General features: G+C 51.8%; 1 protein-coding gene across 8 annotated transcripts in view; it reads left to right on the forward strand.

The window, feature by feature from the left end:
• Positions 1 to 23,634, forward strand: part of Col23a1 (collagen type XXIII alpha 1 chain) — a 361,425-nt gene extending 337,791 nt beyond the window's left edge. For 2 of the 8 annotated variants that reach the window (XM_013363107.4, XM_078019596.1), the window contains 22 exons: positions 385 to 411; positions 4,375 to 4,491; positions 5,416 to 5,451; positions 5,925 to 5,951; positions 7,317 to 7,343; positions 8,438 to 8,491; positions 9,030 to 9,092; positions 9,545 to 9,589; positions 10,956 to 11,033; positions 12,662 to 12,715; positions 13,342 to 13,386; positions 14,007 to 14,096; positions 14,950 to 15,012; positions 15,342 to 15,398; positions 15,652 to 15,678; positions 16,710 to 16,772; positions 16,856 to 16,909; positions 17,148 to 17,174; positions 18,994 to 19,047; positions 19,295 to 19,381; positions 21,798 to 21,836; positions 22,299 to 23,634. In XM_013363107.4, coding sequence (XP_013218561.2) covers positions 385 to 411; positions 4,375 to 4,491; positions 5,416 to 5,451; positions 5,925 to 5,951; positions 7,317 to 7,343; positions 8,438 to 8,491; positions 9,030 to 9,092; positions 9,545 to 9,589; positions 10,956 to 11,033; positions 12,662 to 12,715; positions 13,342 to 13,386; positions 14,007 to 14,096; positions 14,950 to 15,012; positions 15,342 to 15,398; positions 15,652 to 15,678; positions 16,710 to 16,772; positions 16,856 to 16,909; positions 17,148 to 17,174; positions 18,994 to 19,047; positions 19,295 to 19,381; positions 21,798 to 21,836; positions 22,299 to 22,301 — 1,137 coding nt within the window. In that variant the 3' untranslated portion in view covers positions 22,302 to 23,634. Of the gene's footprint in view, positions 1 to 384; positions 412 to 4,374; positions 4,492 to 5,415; positions 5,452 to 5,924; positions 5,952 to 6,606; positions 6,646 to 7,316; positions 7,344 to 8,437; positions 8,492 to 9,029; positions 9,093 to 9,544; positions 9,590 to 10,955; positions 11,034 to 12,661; positions 12,716 to 13,341; positions 13,387 to 14,006; positions 14,097 to 14,949; positions 15,013 to 15,341; positions 15,399 to 15,651; positions 15,679 to 16,709; positions 16,773 to 16,855; positions 16,910 to 17,147; positions 17,196 to 17,731; positions 17,835 to 18,993; positions 19,054 to 19,294; positions 19,382 to 21,797; positions 21,837 to 22,298 lie in introns of those variants that run through there. The other 6 variants (XM_078019587.1, XM_078019589.1, XM_078019602.1 and 3 more) reach the window with 6 other exon arrangements.
• The last annotated feature ends 1,862 nt before the right edge of the window (positions 23,635 to 25,496 follow it).

Consider the following 25,496-nt stretch of genomic DNA (forward strand, 5'->3'; position numbering starts at 1 on the left):
CCAAAGCTTGATGATTTTATATAACAATTAATCCTTACCATCCCTCACTGTTCCAAGGCTCAGGGATTCTAAGAGGACACAGTAGAAGCAGATGTGCCTGATCCACCACGTCTGAGGCCTCAAATATCTGGGAGCCGGTCATAGATAAGAGAGTACCTGGGTTTCAAACCCTGAATCTGCCAGCTGTGGACAGATTACTTGGCCTCTCTGTGACTCAATTTCCTCACTGGAAAGAGAGATTAAAAATGGGGCCTGCCTGTTGTTTTTGTTAGAATTAAGCTAGACCATATATGTGAAGCACAGAGCACAGAGTACATGCTCAATGGGAAATGTGAACAAACAGTGACTGTTCTGGTGATCTATCTCCTTGTTTTTTGTTTCTAGGGTGCACCAGGAGACTTTGGCCCCCGGGTAAGAATGGAGCACCACCTCCCTCACCCACCCCATGTGGTTTGTTTCATGTTATTATAATAATGCACATCTATGGTTTCCTCTGGGTCCCAGCTCCCTATAGCTCATCACAGATAGAGGCGAGTGACACCACTCTCCCTCCCACCATGGAAGCCCCCAAGTCACCCTGGGCTTGGCCAAGATTGTGATATCCCATCCAGATGGTGAATACCTGGTATTTTTTCCATTCCCTCTCCTTGTCAGCATAGGTAACCAGACAATAGAGCTGGCCCTGGTTCCAGACCAAAGACTGACCTTCCTGAGGGCAGCTGGTATTCCAAAAAAGGGAAGTCTCTGAGGCCAGCAGATTTGGCCCCAAAGCTCAGCTCTGCCACCTAAGTGACCTTGTACAAGTCACCTTTCCCTCTGAGACTCAGTTGCTCCAACCATGGGTCTGGATGATAGCCCCTATCACAGTGGTTGCTGTGGAGATTTATTGTAATCATAAAAGCATCCAGAGCCCCGTGAGGGATAGTAGATCTGCATCTCCTCCCAAACTACCTCTGCCCCTCAGTGTCCCCTGGGCTTAGGAACTCAGAAGTGCCTTGTGCTGAACTTGAGTTTCCCTCCAACAGAAACTGAACCTGAGCTGGGGGTTCGGGGGTCCCTAAAGTGGATCTTGGTAAAGGATCACTTAAGTAGCAGCCATAAACAGGTACCCTGACCATTTCTAGCAGGGAGCCCTAACTAGAGAGGTTAAGAGATGGACATCAACTGCCCAGAGAAAAGCTGGATCATGGTGTACTTCTGGTTGTTTCTAAGAAGCTTATGGGGTGGACACTGTAACCCCAAGTTAGTTACCCACATCAATCATCTGCAGTGGAGGTAGGAATGGAATAGAGGAGGAATGAGCCACTTTGGAGGAGGGAACTACTTAGAGGATAATTAAAAGAAAGTAGGGGCCAGGTGTGGTGGTGTACACCTGTAATCCCAGTGGGAGGCTGAGGCAGGAGGATCGTGAGTTCAAAGCCAGCCTCATCAACTTAGCAAGGCTCTAAGCAACTCAGTGAGACTCTGTGTCTGAATAAAACACAAAAAAAGGGCTGGGGATGTTCCTCAGTGGTTAAGCATCCCTCAGTTCAATCTGCAGTACCAAAAAATAATAAGAAGAAGAAAGAAAGAAAGTAGGGAGACAGGGCAGACAGCATAGGCTGGGCTTGGGGGCCTAAGCCCCTGCTCTGCAACTTCATGGCTCTGAGCCTGGTTTTTTGAAATGAGGACAGTAGAGCCTACAGCACAGGATGGTTATGATCATGAGCTGGGAGCAGGAAAGGGGCTGAGTTCCCAGGACAGAGCTCTCCTACGCCTGGCCTCTGATGGGAAGGCAAGGCCAGGTCCAGGGCTGCATAAAGCTGGTACCTTTTCTTTGACTTCAGGGAAGTCAAAGAAAAGGTACTCCTGTTTTTTGTAGCTGCTGAGAAAAATCCCTTTTTTTTTTCTTTCTTTCTGGTGGATATAGAGAAGCTTATCTTCCAAATGAGGAGGCCTACTCCACCACAGACTAGAAATCCTCTGACTCCCAAAGTTATAGAAGAGCAGATGTCCCCCCACTGTAGCCCTTTCCCACTTCATGGATATCCTCCCTGTTGTCCCAATATTCCAGTCATCTATGAAACAACTTTCCCAACCACCACCCCCCCAAAAAAAGTTTAGTGACTTAAAACAATGGTCTGTCATTCTCTCTCATGATGTCCTGGGCTGGCTAGGGTCTCTCTCATGAAAGGCAGCTGTTTGGGAGACCAAGGTGATGGTCCCCTCACATGTTCACCGCCAGCGCAGCTTAGCTGGGAAGCAGCCACATGTGACTCTCCACAGATCTCCAGCGTCTCCCAACATGGCGGCTGGGTTTCTAGAAGGAATCCTAAGAGCTGCGTTTCAAGAGGCAGGAAGTGGGGGCTGCCAGGACTGTGAAGAGCTCTACCCAGAATGGACATAGCTTCACTTCCACGGCATTCTATTGGTCACATCAGTCACGGGGCCCACCCAGAGTCAAGTAGGAAGAGAAAGAGCCCTGGCTCTCCATAGGCAGTGGGAAGGCCTTGTTGTAGAAGAGCCTGTGGGCCAGAAACCAGCATAGCAGCCATCTTTGGAGCAGGCAGCCTGCATACCGAACAACCAAGCTGCCTTTCTCTGAGCTGGGTTAGGTGACTGGGCCTACAGAAATAGCCTTGTGATTTTTTTTAAATCCCCCTCCTGCTTTTCTGACCACCCAACCCTTTGCTGACTAGATGGTTTTCCCACGGCTCAATCCAGGCTTTATAAGTAGAGACCATCCTGCGTACAGTCTCCGCATCCTCAAGGTAGTCTGACCGAGTGAGGGGTCTGAGCCTGCTGGTTTGCTGTGCACCCCCCCACCCTCTCCTCACCCCACATTTCCAGGGTTAGACCTCAGTCATCCAATCCCTGAGGGAGGAGGGAGCCATGGCCCTGAGAGATGCTGAGAACGTCCCCTAGGATGAGCTCAAGTGTCTAAACCTATTTTATGCTTGAATAAGTAGAATCCAGGGCTGGGTTGTGGCTCAGTGGTAGAGCGATCACCTAGCATGTGTGAGGCCCTGGGTTCGATCCTCAACACCACATAAAAATAAAAATAAAGATACTGTGTCCACCTAAAACTAAAAACTAAATATTAAAAAAAATAAAATAAAAAGTAGAATCCAGGCCGATGGTTCCCAAAATGGGGCCTCAGAGCTGCAGGAGGGAGAATCAAGTTCTTCCTGATTTAGAGCTAAATGAAACAGAAATTTGCCTGCTACCTTCACTACCTGAAGCTGGGTGACCAAACAACTATACTGCCAGTTTTCTTCTCTTTAATCTGAAATTATAACCCTTTGATCAGAACCCAGGCTAGAGAGGTGAGCTTTTTCATATCATGGTGGGGTAGGGGTACATCTGAAAAAAAAAAAAAAAGGTCTAAAAGAGACCAGTTGCCTTGGCAGTCAGAGGACACTCAGCATTTCCTAGCTCTGTAATCCTGAGTAAATGATCACCCTCTCTGACCCCCGCCCACTTCTTCTGTAAAATGAGACAACAGTAGTGCCTAGCTGGCTGAGCACACAGATGGAATAAATAACCTCCAGGAGGTCCTTGCTTGCTCAGTGCTGAGTCCACAAAAGGCTTCTTCCTTCTTCAGCTTACAAGAAGTTTGGGAGCTGCTGACACGATGGATGTGCCCTTTACTATATATCCTATGCCAGTTTTGGGCAGGCCCTGCTAGGGCAGCCAAAAGGTGCCAGTCATGCTGTGGGCTTCCCTCCTTGTGGGCTGGGGCCATGAGGTGAGGGCTCTGGCTGCCTGAGGTCTGACCCAGTACTAACATCGGGTCCAAGAACTGCGAATTTAGTGTTGGAGAAGACTGTGTGTACCTTTTTATGTTTTTTAAGCTTTTTATTTTGAGATTGCTACAGATTCACTTGCAGTTGTTATAAATAACACCCAATGTACCTTTATTTTTAGAGGTGGGGGGAGTGGTACTGACCCAATGCACCTTCCATCCAGTTTTTCCCAATGGTGACCTCTTGCATCACTGTAGAGCAATCTCACCAGGAGGAAAATTGTGTTGCTACAACCCAACAACCTGATTCTTATTTCCTCAATTTGACATACACTCATTTGTGTTCAGGTGTGTATTTTGTTCTGTGCAATGTTATCACCATCGTAGACGCACACAGATTCCCTCATGCTACCCTTTCATGTTCATGGTCATCTCCCTCCCCGCCCGTTCTTAACCGCAAGCAACCACTAACTCCCATCTGTATAATTTCGTTATTCAAGGGCACTGCGTAGCTGCAACCATACAGCGTGTGACTCTTGAGTTTGGCTTTTTTTTAACACAGCATTATTCCCTTCACATGCATCCTCTCTCTGGAGACTGGAACCCCTTCCCCTCACCCTCAGGGTCACTCCAAACCCCGTCTCTTTCAGGGGGATCAAGGGCAAGATGGAGCTACTGGGCCTCCAGGGCCCCCCGGACCACCTGGGGCCCGTGGCCCTCCTGGCGACACTGGGAAAGATGGCCCCAAGGGACCTCCAGGCCCAGTGGTAAGAGAAGGCCTGAAGTTGGAGCACCCAAACCATGGGTCTATATTGACCAAAACCCCAAGCCCTGATTCCAGAACCAACCCAGCCCTATCCCCTAGTACAAACCCAACACCAACCTTCACCCAATCCAAATGCTAAACCTCAGCTCCAATCGATTCCCAATTCAAATCTTGTCCTTGACTCTAGACTCTAACCCTAACCCTAACCCTTACCTCAACCAAGCCTTAAATCTAACTCTAATCTGTCCTAACCCTAATCAAGACCCTCACCCCAAACTCATTCTCAAATCCCGATCCACACTCCCAGTTCAGACTATTATCCAGACCTAACCCTGACTCCTACAGAATCTGACCCTAACTCCAAGCCCAACTCTTACTCCAAATAGATCCTTTTCCCCTAACCCTGACTTTAGTTGCAATCTCAGTCTCAATCCTGACCCTGACTCTGACCCTGCAACACATAGGTGGGCATTTCTCTGCAGATCTTCACCAACCCCTGCTCCTCTCCCTGCCCCACTTTCTCCTCAGCACTAACTAGTTAGCCTCAGTTTTCCTCCTGTAGTCCTAACCCAAACCCTGGAGGCCAGATCTCCTTCTACCACCCATTTCCAGGGACTCCAACCTTTCCTTCCCCTCCAGTGCAGAGCCCACACCTCTACCAAACTGCTAACAGGGTCCCCTACTGACACCAGAGTAGCTACACATTTGGCTTACCTATTTCTTATCATGTTGGGCATATAAGCCTTAACCTTCTCAAACCTTCTCATCTGTGCAATGGGGACATGATATCACTGTTTCAATGTTGGATGAGAATGAAATGTGATCATGTACTTACAGCCCAGCCCAGGGCCTATGGTGAGTTGAATGGGTCCAACTAAATGTGACATTCTTGGATCCTCATTGCTATTCTCTCATGTCCCCTCAGGGTCCCAAAGGAGAGCCTGGACAAAATGGAGAGATGGTCAGTATCCAGGGCATTTCAGAGGCCAGGGATGGCAAGGCTGTAGTTGCCAGACCTGGAAGCCCCTTTGCCACACACACCCATACCGGGACCATGTAGCGTGCCTGTGTACATGCTTGCAATGCTTAGGTGCCTGAGGCCTGAAGCTATAAGCATGCGATTGCCTGCACTCCTGCCCTCTGCCTGCATCAGGAAAATAGATGTGCAAGGCACCCATCTGGGACCAAATTCCCATAGCCCCACCTTCCAGAATGGGAGTCTGGAGTCCTAGGTGAGAGTCTAGAGCCCTAATGCAGCAGATGTCCAAAGAATGAGTAGTCGGTCCTTGTACTGGATGCACCACCACCATTCCAGTGACAGGCCTGCCTCTTCCAGACATGATATCACCCTTTATAAAAGGAGGGTGATAAAGAACACAGGCCTAGAATCAGCCTCCAGTGTAATGTTTAACACCTTCTCTTCTCCTATTCCAGGGCCCTGAGGGACCCCCAGGGTCCAAGGTGAGTACTCCTCACTCCTCCTCCTGCTGCCCAGACCTGGGGGACAGATACCCTCACTACCACCTTCCCCCTCACCCCCATTCCACCCAGTGGGAGCTGAGGCAGAAGGGTTAGGAGTTCCAGGTCCATGATGGGTTAGTAGCCCAGGTCCCAGGCTACTGCATCTGCAGAGGGCTTCTGTTTACCCCTCTATTAAATGGGAGCATAATAAACCTTTCCTGCCTCAACTTCACACTGGGCTGTGAGAGTTGAATCATAAAACACATTAGCTGCTTGGTTTTTAATAGACTTTATTTTGGGAGCAGTTTTCTGTTCACAGCAAAATTGAGTGAAAGGTACTGAGAGTTCCATATACCCTCTGCACACCCCTCCCCCACATGTGCACAGCCTCCCCCATTACCAACATCCCGGACCACAGTCGGTATGTCTGCCACGGTTGATGACCTACCTTGACACATCACCACCCAAAACCCAGAGTTGACATGGCAGTTCATTCTCGGTGGTGTCATATTCTATGGGTTTGGGCAGATGTATGATGACATGTGCCCTTCATTCTAGAATCTAAGGGTCATTTCACGGCCTTAAAAATCCACCCTTTCTTCCCTTCCTCCTTCCTAATCCCTGACAACCACTGATGTTTTGACTGTCTCCTTAGTTTTGCCTTCTCCAGATGTCACACAGTTGGAGTCAGACAGTACGTAGCCTTTTGGGATTGGCTATTTTCTCTTAGAAGTATGCGTTTAAGGTTCCACAATTTCTTTTCATGGGTTGATGGCACATTGCCTTTTAGGGCCAAGAGTTACTCCAGTGTTGAAAGGTATCAGTTTATTTTCCCAATCACCCACTGAAAGACATCTCAATTGCCTCCAAATTTTGGCAATTATGAGTACAGCTGTTACCAACCTCCAGGGACAGGTTTTTGTGTGGTCACAAGTTTTCATCCATGTTAGTTAGCTCAATGTCAGCTCTTTTTTCTTCCTACCCCCATGCTGTATCTCCTGAAGGAGACACTGGATGAGGAGAAGGGAAGGATGAGAAGAGAGAGCCACTTATTGAGCGCCTGCTGTGAGCATGGGCTTCCTGGGGAGCTCTCTCTCACCCTGCCAACAGCCCTCCGAGGCTGGGGGAGTTACCTCCCTGCTTTGAAGAGCAGTGACTTGCCCAGGATCATTGGGGGTAACTGACTCAGAATCTAAGAGCTTCATTGCCCACGTACATTTCTCTAGAGGGGACATTCAGGGGTCTCTGGGCTGGCACTGGCTTTGGGTCATTGGTGCCACATCTAAAAGAGAAATGGGTCTGGTGTGTAGACCATACTCCTGTGACTCTGACCTCTCTCTTGCTCTCCTATTGTCTCCCTTTCAGGGTGAGCCTGGCATTCCTGGAAAGAAGGTGAGGGGACCCTGTGGGAATGCTTCCTGGCCAGTGGCAGGAAGTAGCTGGAGAGAAGGGCAGGGGCAGGGAACCAGGATGAGGATGGTGCTTGCCCATAGGGAGGGTCCCCTTCTCTTCATGGACTGCTCACTGTGGATGGCTGCCCTGTCCTATATCTCAGTGGAGCCAGGATTTCACTCATTTATTCACAGACTCACTCACTCTTTTCTTTCCTCCAACACACCAAGGTCGTGCCCACTTCAGGGCTGGATCAGTGGTTCTCAAAGTATGGTCCTGGGACCAGCAGTGTCAGCATCACCTGGGGGTTTGTTGGAAATGCAAATTCCAGGCTGAGGGGGTAGCTCAGGGGTAGAGCACTTGTCTAGCATGCATGAGACCATGGGTTCAATCCTCTGTACCACAAAAGAAAGAAATATAGATTCTGGGGTTCACTCCGGGCCCACTGAATTAGAGACTCTGGGGGTGAGGTCCTGGGGTCTGATTCAGCAGCCCTCTGGGTGACTGTGATGTGCACTTCCAACTTGGGAACCAACCACTGAACTGGAATCTTCTTCCCATGACTAGGCCTCCTCCTCCGGAACCAGTTCTCAGCAACACTGTCCCCTCCTCACGAGTCCTTCCCTGGGCCACCTGCTAAAACAGGCTCTCCCCCAAATTCCTTTCCATCATGCCATCCTCTTATATTCTTTTCCCAAAACTTATGCTAATTCCTGACATGACACCTTCCACTTATATAAATATTTCTTTCCCCTTGTCCTCCCGTCACTCCTTCTGAGCAGAGACCTCGACTCTCTGACCCACAAAATATTTGATGAATGAATTAATGAATTTACTCTTATTTATCTGTGCACCCCCTTGTTTCTGCAAACACCTGCTGGGGCTGGCTCTGGGCTGGTGGGGGCAGGGAATAGAGATGAATCTAATGCCACCCCTGCCCTAGAGAGTTAAGGAGGGGAGGAGGAACCTGCCGTTCCTGGTGCTGGTGCCAGGAATGGACTGGGATGCTGGGAGTCTAGAGGAGGGAGGAGCGACAGGCCATCAGAGGATCTGGCCGGGTGGGATGTCTGCAGCCTCAGCTCTTCTCTCCTCAGGGGGATGATGGGATACCCAGCCAGCCAGGGCTCCCTGGGCCCCCAGGGCCCAAGGTAGGTATATGCCTATTCCCCAGGGGTCCCTCTGCCTTCCTCCTCCCACAGTGGCCATCTGCCTGGTGAGGCCCCCGCTCAGTCCCTTCACATCTTAGGGGTGTGGCCAGGGCAGGCCAGAGGGAAGCAGCAGTTCTAGACCTCACTTGCCTTCAGACCTGGCAACTCACCCAGCCGCTTGCTTTCCTTCACATCCTCAAGTTCTCTTTATTCCCATCTTAGATGAACCCACTTTCTACCCTCTTCCCAAGCCAGGAACATGGTATCATCTGCACACCTTGAGCCCCCAAACCCTTGTAATAGCCAAGTCCTGGCCAGCCTGCCTCTAAAATGTCTCTTGTACTCCTGAGCTGCCCCAAGTGTGTGCCAAAACCCAGACCAGAAGCTGGTATCTGTGACTGGGAAGGGCCTTGAGGTCCACCCCACTTCCCCTGGTGAGGCATGTACTCCAAGAGGCCTGCCAGCAAGGCCCAGCAGCCCCGGGCAACCCCACGCCTACTCCCAGCACTTGCTATCACTGTGAATATTTGTATTTCAGGGCGAGCCAGGGAACGTGGGGCCCCAAGGAGAGAACGGCGTGGACGGTGTCCCAGGACCTAAGGTGACATTAGAGTGCTCTGCTCCAGCACCTGAAGGCCCCCTTCAAACCATCACCCGGTTACAAGGGACAGATGTAGTTTCACCTCTTTTTTGCCTTTTAAATGGGGAGTCCTGGGCAGGCCTGGGCCAGGAGTCTCCTTGGACTCATCATCAGAGGGTGGCATTGGGGTGTGGGAGGGCAATAGATCTGGGTAAGTGATAAGGCCTCCATTCGGGCCCTGTCCTGGGCCAACCCATCATGTACCTCAGTGTCCCCATCTGTTCCCAGTGTGAGGTCAGAATAGGGTCTCATGTGTCCTCTCTCTGGAAATCCTCCTCCTGGAAGGCCTTTCTTATATGCAGGCCATTGGGACTCCAGCGTGTGGGGCCTGGGCCCTTTTGAAAAGAGACTGAAGTGGGAAGGGGGTGGGAGGAAGTCTCACACTTTAGGGCTGCAACTGTGTATCTCCACAGGGGGAGCCTGGCCACCGAGGCACAGACGGAGCTGCGGGGCCCCGGGTAAGCCACCTCCCCTTGGGCCATACCAGTGGATGCAGGGGGGCCAGTAGCTTCAGAAGACCCCAGAGGAGCAGAGCAGCTACAGGACCTAGGCACTTCTTTTAAATTTTTTTTTTTTTTTACCTTTTTTACTGACTGTTTAAAATATCCTGATTTATGCTTGTGGTAGAAAGTTGAAATATAGATATGTAAAAGTTAGAGTCCCAACCTCTTATCAAATAAGAGTTCTTCCCTTGCACGGGTGACTGTGTACTCTTCTAGACTCTTCATATTCAAACATAGGTCCTCAATTTGTCATACAGCATGGCCTTGCCACTGTGGGGTAGAACCTGCTTTTCCCAGCCCCACATAGACATTCATGCCTCTCATGAGGGGCACAGCACCCCTCCTCCAGCTGGCCGCAGATCTTTGTGACCAGTCCTTATAGATGTACTTTTATACACTAATATCCAGAATTCTATCCTTGACTCTGACACCTGATGCAACCACAGCCCCTCTTGCTCCTGGTAGCTGACTTCTTGCTCCAAAGAATAGGTCAGAACCCCCAGCCTGGCTGTACAGGTGGCTGGTAGATCGGGCACTGAGTGTGGGGTTCAGGTATACACTGGACAGTTCCATACAGGTCGTGGCCCTGGGGAAGCTAGGAGTCAAGACCAGCCAGGCCTGACTCTCTCTACCGCATGCCAGGGGCTGACTCTGAGCCTGAACGAAAGTGCTTTTGACCCTTCGCTTCTGTCCTAGATCAGCCCCCGTGGAGAAGTGGGGCTCAGAGGGGGTGCGCTGGGCCTGCAGCAGTGCACATGCCAGCGCCTGTGGGTGTGGACAAGTGCAAATGCGTGCAGTGTGCACACAACCAGGAATGAATGCGGATTCGATGCACATTTGTGCAGCCTCAGGCGGATCCAGCCACACGAGTCCATCACTGGTTTACATAGTGTTTCAGAAGGCTGGGGGAGTGGGGGATGAGGGATTGGTTTTGGTTTTGTTTATTGGCAACGTTTAAAAGTCTGAAGAGCTTCTCATCAAAATTAGGCTTTCCATTTTTCTGAGAATTCAGGGGTCAGGCCTCAGTGGGCTTGAACACCCACATGAAGGCAAATCACAGCCATCCCTCAGGCCAGGGGGAGGTGATTCTTCAGTAGGGCCCCCAGACCCCCTGCCTGCCCCTTCCCTCACATGCTGAGGTCCTGTCAGCTCACATCTGAGGCCTGCTCACACTGGGGAGCCGACCCCCAGTGCACAGACCTGCGTATGGGTCCGGGTATCCAGGCTGTTCTGTCCCCCTCATCTCTGGGTATGACACAGAGACAGCTACCATGTCACCCACTAATGTAGCTCTTCCCTGAAACTTATTCTCCTGCCTCAGGGACCCCCAGGCCTCAAGGGCGAGCAAGGAGATACTGTGGTGATCGACTATGACGGCAGGATCCTGGATGCCCTTAAGGTAGTGATCCTAGGGGGACCAGGGTGCCCCCTTGGTGCTCATTTCCTGAGGGAATGATCGCTCAATTTGTGTATTAATCCTGTACTTCTTTACAAAGGGACCAGGAGCAGCTCACCACAAAGGCCTCAATTCTATTAGGTCCAGATACGGCAATCAGTGCTGTTCTGAGACCCCGTGGTACCCAGAGAGTTGCTGTGCATGAGATTATGTGCCCCACAAACTCACCAAAGGTCAAAGCTAAAAGGGAAGCTCCCCACTCAAGGGCAGAATGCAGAGCATTTCCTGGTCACTAAACCTAGCTGACTAAAGGGCAGGATCTTCTAATAATTGTTGTGAGGGAAGATAAGTGGGGAAGGGTCTGTCCCAGGAACCTGAAAAAAATGCATGACCTCTGACTGGCAAACTTGGGACCCACGAGCAGAGGAGAGAGAGTAGGATGCCAGCTGCTCATGGGTACCAGGGAAAGGAGCTGGGGTAGTGACAGGGAGGTCATCAGAGACCAGACTGGGCACTGGTACCTGACCCCACCCAAGCTTCAATTCCAGTTATCTCCTACAGGCCTCAGGGAAGTACAAGTTGATGGTAACTATGGCCCACTCTGGGCCTGCATGGTGTTGCATGGTGCTTCTTGGCCCTGAGGGTGTGCATATGCATGGTGTGTCCTGAGCTAGCTAGGAGCCACATGGGAGAAGCCCTACGGTGCAAGGAGTCAGAAGGTGGATTTTGGATGCCAGATTAGGATGATAAATTGATTTGATGGACAATAGGCAGCCATAGTCGGTTCTTGAGCATGAGAATGACCTCCCCCAAAAAACCACACTGGCTGGGGAATGAAGGTGCATGCATGTCGGGGAGAACTAAAGGCAAGGAGCCCCTCAGAGAGGCAGGTGTGGAGGAAAGGTAGTAAGACCAGGGACAACCCAGTGGAGAGGCCAACAGGAAGGGGACTGGTTGGGAGGACTGAGTATAGAGTTGGTAGGACAAGCCTTTGTCAAACCAGGGGAGCTGGGAAGGGTGTGCCCTTTAGGAAGGGGCATGAGTCTGAAGACTGAGTAAGGGGTGATAATGAGCCATGGTGGTCAGTGACCTACAGGAAGCCTGGGCTGGGACAGGGCCTCAGAAATAGGATCAGACTGGAAACACTTGAGACCCTGTCCCCTACCCATGTGACCGAGGAACTCCTTGGGGCCAGCAGACAGCAGGCGACAGTCAGTTGGTCAGAGAGATCACAGGGCAAGCTGAGAGAGTGGGGCCAGGTCACTGTTCAGAGTGTTGATTTCTGAATGGCTTGAAAGCCAGCAGGGGATTTCAGCTTGCTTTGAAGGACAGCAGGAAGCCATCATAGAATCTTGAGCAGGAGTGTTTGTGAAGGTGTCTGTATTGGGAAGAGAAGCTGACACTTGTGGTATCTCACTCCATGCTGGATGTCACCTCCCTTGCCTCTCCCAAGACTATGGGACCAAACCAAGTTATATGTCCTATGGATGACCTGACTGGGTGGGAAGCAGGCTGCAAGGACCCTCCTGCAGCCCTGTTGGATAGGGATTTGACCCCAGGTGGAAGGGACAGTGGGCAGTGCAGCAGGGTGGGACTATCTAACTACTGACCAGCTTGACTTTTATACACAGGGTCCTCCTGGGCCACAGGGAGCCCCAGGGCCACCAGGGATCCCTGGAGCCAAGGTCAGTGTAAATGCAGCTGCATGGTCCCCACGCTCTTATCTCCAGGGTGCACCTCCCCTCTCCTCTCTGCCATATTCCCTCCTGGTATCTTGGCCTGGTTTCTGGGGTCTCAGAGAAAGGGACCTTGATCCTTCCCTACCAATCTGAGTGCCTTTTCTCCTGGCCCTTGCTACCTGCTTTTGCTGGAAGAATCATTCACATATTGAAACTGAAAAATCAGCCCTTCCAGACATCATAACAGTCCTGTAGACATGCACAGCATTCCCGGGGTTGTACCTATTTATACCCTGCCTACTTATCTTGGAAGAAAGAGTCTAATACATTAAAGTCAGGCAGGGTCTGGTCCTGGCACGGTTGTTCCTGGGGTCTAGGTCTGTAACTTCCAAATCTATAACATACCAGCTTGTAGCTCACAGCCCTGGGCTACACCTGCCCTGGAGGAGCTGAGCACATGGAGGCAGAGGGTGCCTAGCACCCAGCAAGTGCCCTTCTAGAAGTTCAACAGCAGGGATCCCACCCAGGGATGATGTACTGATCAGGGAGGCAGGGAGGCCTCCCTCGGGCCACTAACCCTCCTCTAAAGCTGAAAGAGGACTAAATTCCTTTTATTGCCTGTTCACTTTCAGGGTGAGCTTGGATTGCCTGGTGCCCCAGGAATCGATGGAGAGAAGGTCTCTGGGATTTTAATGTCTTTGTTGATATTGATGTTGGTGTTGGGCATTGGAATGTGTATGTGTGTGTGTGTATGTGTGTGTGTGTCTGTGTGTGGTTGTAGGTATAGTCCATATAGACATAAGCATATCCCTGGGTGTCCCTTGTTATATGTCTTTACTGCTGTGTCCCCAGCATATGGCACATCATGACATAATTGGTCTAGTGGAGGTCTGCCATTGACTTCTTGAGATGGGAGGATAAAGTTGACTCCACAAGTGCTCCAAGGTGGCTGCCCCAGTTCCAAATGTTCCCCCCCACCACCCAAACCCTCACCCCCTGCCACCCACACCCCAGGCTTACAGGGAGACAGAGGAGGGAAGTCTCCTTGCTGTCCTCATTCCAATTCCCCCAATGCATTCAGCCAAGGCTCCCAGCTACCTGGGTACTAGGTATTGGAGTGGGTGAGTGGGTGTGAAAGAGAGTGTGTATGTGTGATGCTATATAGACCCACAAGGAAGTCAGGACCCACAAGCAGGAAGGTCTGGCCAAGTCTGGCCTCACCGAAACCAAGATCAGGGACCCACCAGAGTGGGAAAGGGAAGCATGCCCACCAATTTCTTGTTCTTGTGACTTTCAGGGTCCCAAAGGACCAAAAGGAGACCCAGGAGAGCCTGGGCCAGTTGGACCCAAAGGGGAAGCAGGCGAGATGGGCTTGTCTGGCCTTCCGGTATATGACTGGGCTGGGCCCCACCTACTTACCTGATGTTGGGGAAGGGTGGTCCCAACTTGCATGAGTGCCCTCCACAGGGTGGCTGCTAGGGGTTGCAGGGACAGTAGTAAAGGCATGCTGGGAAGGACAGGGCATACCCCTGCAGAGGGACACTTAGGGACACTCTAGTTCCCCCACACTGCCCTGAGTCTCTACCTCCTCCTCTGTAAAAGCAGCTCCACAAGGAGGACTCCTAAAGGTGAAATGGGGAGGCCCCGCCTGGTGGAAGCCAGGTGGCCGAGTGTTTGGACTCTACTCTGGCCTAAGTTATCCAAGTTTGCCTCTGGTTTTGTTTCTACCCTGGATAGAGACCTAATCTCCTCTTGCTTCTGATTCATTGCTGTTAAAGTGGGGATGTTCATTTCCCACTCCTGAAAGAGAAAGCAGACCAGGCTAAGAATAGTAGCCAGCACCCAGTAACCCCCACAGACACACACACACCACCCATCATCATTTTTACTGTTATCCTTTTTGTGGCTGAATTGGAAGAGTTGCCAGGTTGTTAAGCAGTCACTGGGAGCCCTGTCACCTCATAGCCATTGACCACCTGAGTTAGCGCTAACACTAGGATTTGAACCTGGGTCTTTGCTCCAGAGCCCCAATCATCCTGGCACCTCCAGACAGTTTGTTTGTATCTATGTACCATCATGCTCCCGTTCCAGGGTGTGTCACACTGATTTGGGGAAAACAGTTTTAAACTGCAAAAGCCAAATTATGGCTTCCCTGTGGGGGAAGGAAGGGGAAGTAGCTGAGCACTGCGGGGATGATTTTAGGATTGACAGGAAGGACTCACAAGCCACCCATCCTGCAGGGTGCTGACGGCCCCAAGGGAGAGAAGGGAGAGTCAGCATCTGACAGCCTACAGGAGAGCCTGGTAAGGGGGTTGCTGAGGCTCAGGGCTCCACCTAACACCCATTCCAGGTCCAGTGGAGACCCTGAGCCTTGGGACAGAAAGACCACCAGGCCTGACCCAACCCAGGGCAGTGGGGACAGAGCATCAAGGGAGGCACAGGCTGCATCCCCCACCCATGGCCCAACTGGGAAGCCAAAGGCCAGCCACTGGGTCCCTCATCAGAATGTGTCCTCCTGGGGACAGGATAGAACCCCCCCACCTTGTTCTTCACCATTAGGTGATGAGCTCCTGAGTGGGCAGGTGAGGGACATCGGGCAGTGGGTGACTAACCCTTATTTGACGCTTCCTAGGCCCAGGTCATAGTGGAGCCAGGCCCCCCCGGACCGCCTGGACCCCCAGGTCCCATGGTAAGCACAATTTCACTTAAAGCAGTTGGGATACCAAGACAGTGGTGAGCCCTGAGCCCGGGCCGCAGGGCAGTAACCCAGAGGAGGACAAGATTCTTCATGGTCGGAGCAGAGGGCATCAGACAAAGAGGGCAGAACCAGGGTCAGGGCCACAGGGGCCAGTGAGCAGCCTGGAGCTGTCGTGATTGCTGTCTTGGCCCGAAGTCTGCACCCAGCCCAGTGGCCTTTCTAATCAGTTTTCCTTCTCCTCCAGGGCCTTCAGGGAATCCAGGGTCCCAAGGTGAGTGGATGAAGATTCCCTTCTCACTCAGATGCCAGAGGGCCACTGTAAAAAGCCTTGCTAATGAATACAGTGAGGCCCTCTCCTCAGTCTGGACCCAGCCCTGAGTCTTTCCAGGGCCTGAACACTCCCAGTACCCTGGACTGTAACTTGCCTAATGTCCCCCACCTCCATGCTTGGGTTTCTGTTCTTTCCCTCTGCCCAGGGGCCCCAGGCTATCTCCTTCTCTGGTCCATCTCCCTCTACATCTTCCCTCTTGCGCACTTCTCCCCGTCTCTCTGCACCTCCCACTTCCTTGCACCACCCCATCCCCTCCCTCCAGACACATCTGTCTCTCAACTGCCCTGAACATGAAGTCTTTGTTTGGTGTGTACTTCACAATGTCATGTTCTCTGCTCTTAAATTAAAACCTCGAGTGTGGTCTGCCCATGTGCCTGGCCCGAGAAGGCAGACACAGAAGTGAGGGCCAGCTGGCCTCACTCCTTCTCACGCCTGAGTCTCATTTAGTCAGGGGGAGAATACATCTCTGCCTCCCCAGCTCAGAGAACAGCCTGGGGACTCCGAGTCATGGAATCCCTGACACGAGTGGGGCCAAGCATGGGAGCCAACCAGATGCACTGCTTCTGGTTCTGTTTTGTCCCAAGCCTCCCCAGAGCCTGTTTAGAAGAGGCAGCTGCTGTCAGGGACCAGGTCCAAGGCTGGGGCTCAGGAACCTGATTAGTACCCAGCCTTGCCACTTCCTGGCCATGTGGCTGGGCTCATCCCTGGCACCTCCTTTCTCATTTGTGGGATAGACGTCACCATAACGCTCTCCCATGATTTCTGAGGGAGCCCCTGTATGGGAAAAGGGACATGTATACAGCCATGGTTCACTGATCATTCTTACCCGGGGAAGCTGGGGCCAGGCCTGTCAGAACCAGGAGTCTGTCCCTCTGCCAGGCACAGCCCAGCTCCCACAAGGGCCCTAAGCCTTCCTATCTTGCTACTGTCCAACTCCTTCTCTCTTACTTATTTTTCCCCTTTGCTTCCAGGGCTTGGATGGAGCAAAGGGAGAGAAGGGCACATCAGGAGAGAGAGGCCCTCATGGCCTGCCTGTGAGTGTCATCAGCCTTGTTTGTCCCTAGAGGTATTACATCCTATAACCATCAGTCTCTTGACCTACTTATTTTCCATCCAGGGGCCAGTTGGCCCACCAGGCCTTATTGGGCTGCCAGGAACCAAAGGAGAGAAGGTAATCCCCTCACTATGGCCCCATGCCCCTAGTGTCGCTCAGCCTCTGAGGTCCAGCCCCTGCACCCCACAGGGTCAGAGACCTGTGGCTCTTACAAGCCATTCCCCCTACCTTTTTTCTATGCCTGTCTGGTCAATGAGTTTTCCTGCCCCCAAGTCTGTGGCCAACCCACAACTCCCGGCACCCAACTCCCAGCACCCCCTCCCTACTCCTCACACTTGCCTGTGTCTTTCCTCAGGGCAGACCCGGGGAGCCAGGACTAGATGTAAGTGTCTCATCCTTCGCTGTGAGTAATTGGGTCCCTCCTATGTGTATCTTCTGCCCTCGTGTTGCCCATACAGTAACCTGACGTCACTGTGACATGTTCCCCATGTCCTCAGTTCAGTGCACAACCTCAAACAGGGGCTTTGTGGATGGATGATGGATGGATGATGGAGGATGGATGTATGGATAGACAGACGGATGAACAGATAAGAGAATGGATGGAGATATGGACAGATGATGGGTTAAAAATGATAGATGTTGGATGGATGGATGGATGGACGATGTGTGACAGCAGGGAGGTGGGGGAAGCACTGAGGACGCTATTGAAGCCCCTGCTGAGAGATGCTGAGGCTTCAGCTAGGGTGGAATTGTAGGAAAGAGAGAAAAGGAAGCATTCTCCCAGTGCTGATTGAATCAAGTCTCCTCTGGGAGCATAGCCTAAACAAAGCATGGTTTAACTGGTGTAGAATGACTCATAACTGAAAAGTCCAGAGGGTCAACCCAAGGATCCAGGGCACAACCCAGCCTCTCACCCTCTCTTGTCTCTGCTTTTCCAAGTGGAAAAATTGGAGGTGAGGTGGAGCCAGCATTCCAGACCTGTAGCTACCTGGACCCAAGTCCAGAAGAAAGAATATGTGTCTTCTGCTACTGCTGTAAAGAAAGTCTCTTTGGCTGTCTTTGGTCCCAGCCAGGTCAACACTGAACCATCCTTTGGCCATAGGAATGCAGTGCCCTCATTGGCCAGGCATGATCACATGCCCAGCCTGGAGCTGTGGGTGGAGGCAGTGGATCCCAAGAAGGGAGGGGGGGTTCCCTCAGGCAGCTGTCATGAGGGAAACATGACCAGATGCAGGGCTCTCAGAGCTCTTGTGTGTAACCGGGACTTTAAGAAGAGAATGTTGCTTTGGAGAGCAAGTGTGGACCAAGAAGAGGGAGGCCAGTCGGGGTTCCTGACTGGGGGCAGGTATGACTCGTCAGGGAGATTGCACTGGAGATGAAGCCAAATCTCATTCAGGCTCTGGGCCCAAGAAAGTCACTGAGGGTGAACTAAAGAGGCTCCATGTCATCATAAGTGTGGCCACATTTGGTTTCTAGGAAGCCCTAGAGCCATATCTACCTGCTCTACCTGACAAGCCCAGGTCCCTTCTCCCCCAGACCCAGCTGAAATGGCAACCCTGATCAGAAACTTCCTTTGAACCACCACCTGTCAATAGAACTGCCCCCCGCAATCCACCACCCTGTTTCATTCATACTTCTGTCACTGAACATCTACTGTCATCAGCACCCCACCACCTGTCCCATTAGACACGAGAGAGGAAACCTGTGGAATCCACTTCTTTACCTGCAGCCTGGTAGACACTTACATTGGTTGAATAGATGGACAGAGGAGGGTATAAGAAATGGAGCCAAGGTCAAAGAACAGAGTTCACCCTTTCTCAATCTGTCAAGGATGGTGACATAAACTTCTATGGATTTCCTCAGTCTCTGTCCCCAGCTAACCTGAGCCAGCTACCTCTGACTGCGATGCGAGAGAAAACCCCTCACTGGCAACTCTGCCTGAGTGAGGACTCCCATCTTGAGACTCCAATAGTGGCCTGCTTTGGAAGAAGCAGAGCTAGTGTCCCTGATGCTTGCTTTTCCCTACATCTACTTGGCACCAGCAGGTGCATCACCTCTCAGTGGGGACCAGGCAGCTCGTGCCACAAATGTGCCTGGAGGGAGGAGTTAATGATGGATGGGGGAAGAGGAGAAATGCACAGATAACAGAGACCTGGCCTTGAACCCTCATTTTAGGGTTTAACCTTTAATCCTTCTGTCAGGGTTTCCCTGGACCCCGGGGAGAAAAAGGCGACAAGAGTGAACGTGGAGAGAAGGTGAGGGGAAAGGGAGAGGGAAAGGGAGGCAGGTGGAGAGAGAGGGAGGAGGCAGAAGTGGAAGGCAAGACATCAGCAGAGAGAGACTGGGGACAGTGAGAGGGCGGGGACAGTGGGGGGGGCAGCGACAGGGGAGGCTGGGACTGAAGCTCAGTAGCTGCTGGCCTTTGGTCATCTCTGTCCGAGAAGTGTTGCAGGGGTCCTGGGTCTGGAGACTGAGAATTCCACCATCTCCCTTCGTGTGCAGGGGGAGCGAGGTGTTCCAGGCCGAAAAGGAGTGAAGGGCCAGAAGGGAGAGCCGGGACCACCAGGACTAGACCAGCCATGTCCTGTGGTATGTGTCACAACAGGATGGGAGCCCCAACCCAGGTCTTTTTGGCCTCCAGCTAGGGTCAGGCCAATTTCTTCCCTGTTCTCAAAGCTCAGGAAAAAGTCCCAGAAGCTACATCAGCCCCACACCAGGATGCCCACAGTGCTGGGCCTCCGAAGCTGCCATGGCCACCATCACTACTCCTGTGTGTGTGTGTGTGTGTGTGTGTGTGTGTGTGTGTGTGTGTGTGTGAAAGAGAGAGAAAGAAAGAGAGAGAGAGAGAGATATCCTGGGAGTTGAATCCCAGGATGCTCTACCACTAAGTTACATCCCCAGCCCTTTTATTTTAAATTTTTATTTGGGACTGAGTCTTGTTTAGTTGCCCAGGCTGGCCTTGAACTTTCGATTCTCCTGCTTCAGCCTCCCAAGTCGCTGGAATTACAGGTGTGCACCACTGCACCTGGCTACTGCTCCTTTTGCTCTGGTCCTGATCCCTCTTCAATGGGCATGGCTGAGGGACACAGTCCCTCGATGGAGATGGGGCCCCAGCCTGGGCCAGAGTTTGTTCACCAGAGTCACTTTCCCCTCCTTATTCAGCCCAGGGCAGAACTGGCTTGAGTGGGAACACATCTTGGGCTAGGGGCCAGGCCAAGAGCAGAGCTAGCTTTTTCTTGAGTCCTCAGTAACATCAGGGCACCTTGGAGGGTAACTAAGTTCCAGGAAAGGAAGCCCCATCCATGGTCGTGGACAGGCTGCTGTGGGGACAGGGCCAGTGAATGCGCAGTCTCCTGGTCTTAGCTGCCTGGGGCCCCAGTTAGGTTCTGACTCTTTCTAGGCTTGAGACCAGGCTGGACTCAGACAGAGCTTCCTCAGCCATCGAAGAGTGTGGGACCACCCTGCCTTCCCTGGGGGCCTCTCACTCCCCTTCTGTCCTCTCCTTCCCAGAGGTGTCTTTTTCTGTTCAGGGGAGTCCACCCCTTTTTCCACATCCCCTCTATGTGCCCCCAACCCCTTCCCTTCCCTCCTTCCCATGTTATCTCCTTTCCTTTTCCCTCACAAGTACTCCTTGATAGCACACTAGGCCCAGTGCCTGAAACAACCATGCAGGTTCTATTTTCTAAAAGGCGGGAGGATTTACGCGTCAGACTCTTCCTATGGAGAAAAGACAGGGAAATAAAACAGCTGGGTCCCCATACTAAAACTAGCCACATGTCCATACCCAGCCACCCCAGCCACCCCAGCCAGGGGTTCACGGAGAGGGACCTCTAGCTACATGTGCAGGCGGACTCAGAGCCAGGGACCCCCACCCAGTCTTCCAGCCTTCCGTGAGTCACTTTAGCCCTGTGCCTCAGGCTCCTCACCTAGACAATAGGGGTGGCAGCCCCTCCTTCTGAGTGATTTTGAGAGGTCAGTTTTTAAAAAGCAGACAGGTAAGCATACACAAAAAGGCCAGCGGCAGGAGGATCCATCCTACAGCCTTTGTCTTTGAAACAGGAACATCCTCGATGTGGAGGCAAGCGAGGGGCACTGGGCTTCCGGAGCCTGGCAAAGGGCAGAGGGCCCTGCCCTGTGGTACGTGGTCTGGACTGCTATGTGTGCTGTCCTGGGCCTTCTGGGCTGCTTGTGCCCACAATCTGCCCCCGCCCTTCCTTGCTTCTAACTTCCTGTCCCTTCTCCCATTCTCCCCTTCCCTTTTGTCCCCAGCCTGTACCCCTGGTATGTGCATGGAAGGAGTCCAGGGGACATGCTCGGTGTGTCTGAGCCTGTGTCTGTGCTTTGGAACAGAGTGAAGTGTTTTCTGCCCCAGGATCCCCCAGAGACCTTGCATTTTGTCCCTCTCCAGACCACCTAAGGAAACCCACCCCCTATTTGTGGCTGATGGCTGAGTGAGCATTGCTTGTGCCTCCAGACAACCCCAGCCCCCATGCCCAGAGTCCACCCTGACAACTTGAGCCCTCCTATCTGCCACTCAGATCCCATCACAGGGCCAGAATGCAAGAGAGATGCCCCTCCTGACCTGTCATTAAATTCCTCTTGGAGGCATTCCTGCCCAAGGCCTGTAAGCTCTCAGACCCCCAAGCTAAGGAGTCAGAGCCACTGTCATCACTGCCAGGCAGGAAGCCCAGAAGCCCCTCCACAGGACCAGGATCAGACCCTCCTCCTGGCCAACAAATGTCTGGCACAATGCCCATTACTTCATAGTGTCCTCCTGATTCTGCCCAACTGCACAGTTGTCCCAACAAGCACAGTGAGAACACACTAGGACAAGTGCAGTAAGGGGCCATCCATTCCCCAGATGGATAGAGGAGACATCCTGCCTTAGTGGGTACAGCAGCCTGGCAGCTTTCTGGGCTGTATCTCCACACAGACTCAGAGTGTGTGGAATGTGGAGGGCTGGCCAGAATACCGTTCTCATCACTGGAACCTTCTTCCTTTCCAGGGCCCTGATGGGTTGCCAGTGCCTGGATGCTGGCATAAGGTACCTTGCAGGGAAGAGTGGGGGCGGGGAAACGGAGGGTCAGAGAGGGCCCTGGGGGCTGGACACCATTGCTCACACTTCTGGATATCCGCTGCATCCCACACAGTGACTGAATAGCCAGGTTTCCCTGTGGTGACCCTGGTTCTGATTCTCCCATCACGTGGCCAAGGATTGGGACTATGGTCCTGGCTGGTTATGTATAACCCACCCTACTGAGTCATACAGGCCTTAGTGGACACCTGGCCTGCCAGTTCAGAGCTGTCAGTGCTTCCTGAAACCCTGATTCTGCCCAACTGCATGGTGTCCAAACTGACCTACTGAGAAAGGCCTAGGAAGAGGGGATGGGGCCACACCCAAATACAGTGGGATGGGGGCTACCAAAGCAGGGTGGCCCAAGCAGAGGCAAGACCCCAGGGACCTTCCAGGCCCCTCATCACCTGTAGTCTTTCCCTCCTTTTCCAGTGATCCTCAGGTCCAGCTCACAACTTGTACAGATCCGTGTGGACATTTTTAATTTTTGTAAAAACAAAACAGTAATATATTGATCTTCTTTCATGGGATGCACCACCTGTGGCCTTTTAACAATCGAGAGTGTGCCACCCAGCCCCAGAACCATCAGCAGGTGACGCCAACAGGAATGCGGACAGGCCAATCCAGGGGAATTGTGTGCTTGAGGGGCACCTGCGGGGCTTGGATTTCCTGGGAAGGAGACGAAGGTGAAAGTGCCTGGCTCAGGTGAGCCTGGAAAGACACTGGGTTGGGCCTTCAGTCACCTGATTATCCAAGACTCACTACTGTCCCCTTAATCCCCGGAGGCCCTGGTCACACTGTACCCAATGATGTTCGGACAGCATCTGCAGCTGCTCTGGCCTCTCCAGCCTCCAGACTCAATCACTACCCGCTACCCCCAGACCCTGGGTTTCCCAGGGCAGGACAAGACTACCATCAGCAATTACAGTTGGACCTAGGAAACTGTCGATGCACTCCAAGAGGGTCTAGCCCCCACCAACTTCTGTAGCCCTCAGAAGCCAGTCTGTTGTGAGAATATATGTCCTCTGGCCATCAGCAGTAGCCAAAATCTGCGATTGCGCAATGTGGAGCCAGCAGCAGTGGGGAGCCTGTTGTCCCTGAGTGTGCAGAGATACCCAGATTTTATGGCTGCCACTTCCTGTCATCTCACCACAGGAAGGGACTTTCCTGGCCCTGAAGAGATAAGCCTCCAGCTCAGTTTGGGTTTCACTGGCCTCAAAGTCTCCTGCTCAAAATACTGATCAGCCTGGTAGAAATGGGTATCACAGTGAGTTGTACAGACTCAGCAAACTGCAAAGCTGGTGTTCCCAGCAAGACTGAGCAGGGGGCCTGTGACTGAGTCCTCCACACTCTGATGAAAGGCTTTGCCACATCTAACAAAGAGTCCTAGTGATCAGCTCTGTCCTAGCTATTTTCCTCTCCTCTTTGTGTAGATGAGCATCACTATGTGTAACAGACCACAGATGTGTGTCTGGGTGTGCCTGTCCTTGCAGACTGGCCCCAGGCACTTCTGGCTAAGGTTTCACCCTGGACATTGCAAGCTGGGGAAGGAGAAAGGGACTGTTCCTAGGTTGAAGCCACCTCAGAAACCAAAGGAGGTAGCTCAGGATCAGGTGGGAGACAGGTGGGGAGTTAAAGACATAGGCTCAAGGTCAGGTCCTACCACACACCAGCAGAGTCCTCAGGCCAGTCGCTTCATGTCACGGAACCCCTGTGTGCTTCTTTACTGTGGCTAGCAGTGACTGCTGCATAAAAAATTGCCCTGAAACTTGCTTGTTTCCTTAAAGTATTGACTGTTTCTGTTTTTCTCTTACAGTTCTGAGGGTTAATCGGCTTGGCTGGGTGGTTCACTGAAAGTCTCCCACATTTGTTGCTTGATGTTGCCCAAGATGGCCAGAATATCTGGACTTTATGTGTAGTCCAGGCTTCCTCACAGCGTGGTGGCTAGATTCCAAAGTGAATAAGACAGGTAGAAACTGTGTCACCATTTATGCCCAAACCTCCAAAGTTATATGGTATTACTTTCGGCCAGAGTCAGAGGTTCACCCAATTTGAAAATAGAGAGGTAGACCCACCCTCTCAATGAAAAAAAGTGGCAAGATCGTATTTTAAGGAGAAAATGTGGGACACTATATGTTGCAGCCATCTTTGATAATGCCACCTACCACCTCATCTACAAAAGGAGATAGCATTACATATCTCTAAGTGGTTCAATGAGAATCAACTTTGTGGAATACAGAAAGAATCTAGGACTGACTGATCAGACACTCTGAAGCACTGGGGACTCAGATTTTCCTCTCTTCTCCCCACTCTAAGACCAAGCGAGAGCCAATCTTGCAAAGCATTTCCATAGCTCTAATGTCAACTGGGCCTTGTAATATCCCTAAGAGAAGGACCCAGAAAATATGCCCATTTTACAGAGGACAAAACCAAGCACATCCATGGTGGTATAGAAAAGAAGGGACCTATAGGTAGAGTGTCTCAGACATCCTTTCCCCAAGGTCTGGGGCCTAAGGAGGGCTACAATATGGGTAGTTCCCCCCACACCACAAGACCCCAAATGTATGCCCTCCTTGCTAAGCACAGCAGCCCAGTCATACTCAGAGTGAGGAAGGAAGAATATGTCAAGTTCCTATCTTTGACCTCTTCAGGAGCTGGTAATAAGTAGCAGGCCGTGCTGCTTAGCCAGTCTACTGGCTCACCAGGGAAGCCAGAAGTAGGAAAAGGAGGAGAAACACAGTGAACTCGATGACTGGTGGAAACTTCTGGGTGTCAATGCCTCCTTTTGAGTCCCCATAACCTACTAAATCTACGCTTGACAGTTAGCAATTCACTCCTCCCTCCAACCAGGAACTTCACTTGATATCCTCCCTAGACTTGTGAGGGATGGGGCTTATGAGGTAGGTGACACTAGGTCCATTTTTCATATGGGAAAACTGAGTATCAGAGGGGACTCTCACCTGCCCAGGGATGCACGGCCAGGATGGAGTGGCAGGCTTGGACCCAGGCTCTTGGGTATTCTCCAATTTGTCTTTAGTAGGAATGGAAAATGCAAGGCATCCCCATGATACAGGGTAGCTGACAGGTAGATCTTTGTGGGGATAGAAGCCACTTTTTTTTTTCCTCAGACAACTAAGGGGGTCAATTTACTACCCCATTGGACTGGATGGGACTATTTTTGGCTCGTTGCTGCCCCCTTGTGTCCCCATTCCTCCTATCCTCCAGTATACAAACTCAGCTGCCAACATCAGTATGTAGAACCTGCTGAGTCAGCTTGGGTGAAGGAGGAGAGGCTGTGGGAGATTGAATGACTAGTTCAAGGTCCCAGCTGAGACACTGCAGAGCACCTTGCCTCACTGCTGAGCCTCAAGGACTGAGAAGGGGGCTTCAGGGCTCCCTGCCAAGAAGGGTAGCTCTGCTTCAATCTTTTCTCTTCCAAAAGATAGAAAAGCATATTTACTGAGAGCTAAACTAACAGCAAGGACCACTATACCCTTTTCCAGATGAATCTGAGGCCTGGGAGAGGGGGGCTTACCCAGTTTACTTCCTCCTCATCCCTATGATACCACTAGAAATGCAGGGGAGGCTTTGGATTGTCACAATTATTGGAGACCATTCCTGACATTCAGT

Source organism: Ictidomys tridecemlineatus, chromosome 1, assembly GCF_052094955.1.
Source record: "Ictidomys tridecemlineatus isolate mIctTri1 chromosome 1, mIctTri1.hap1, whole genome shotgun sequence".
NCBI lineage: Eukaryota > Metazoa > Chordata > Mammalia > Rodentia > Sciuridae > Ictidomys > Ictidomys tridecemlineatus.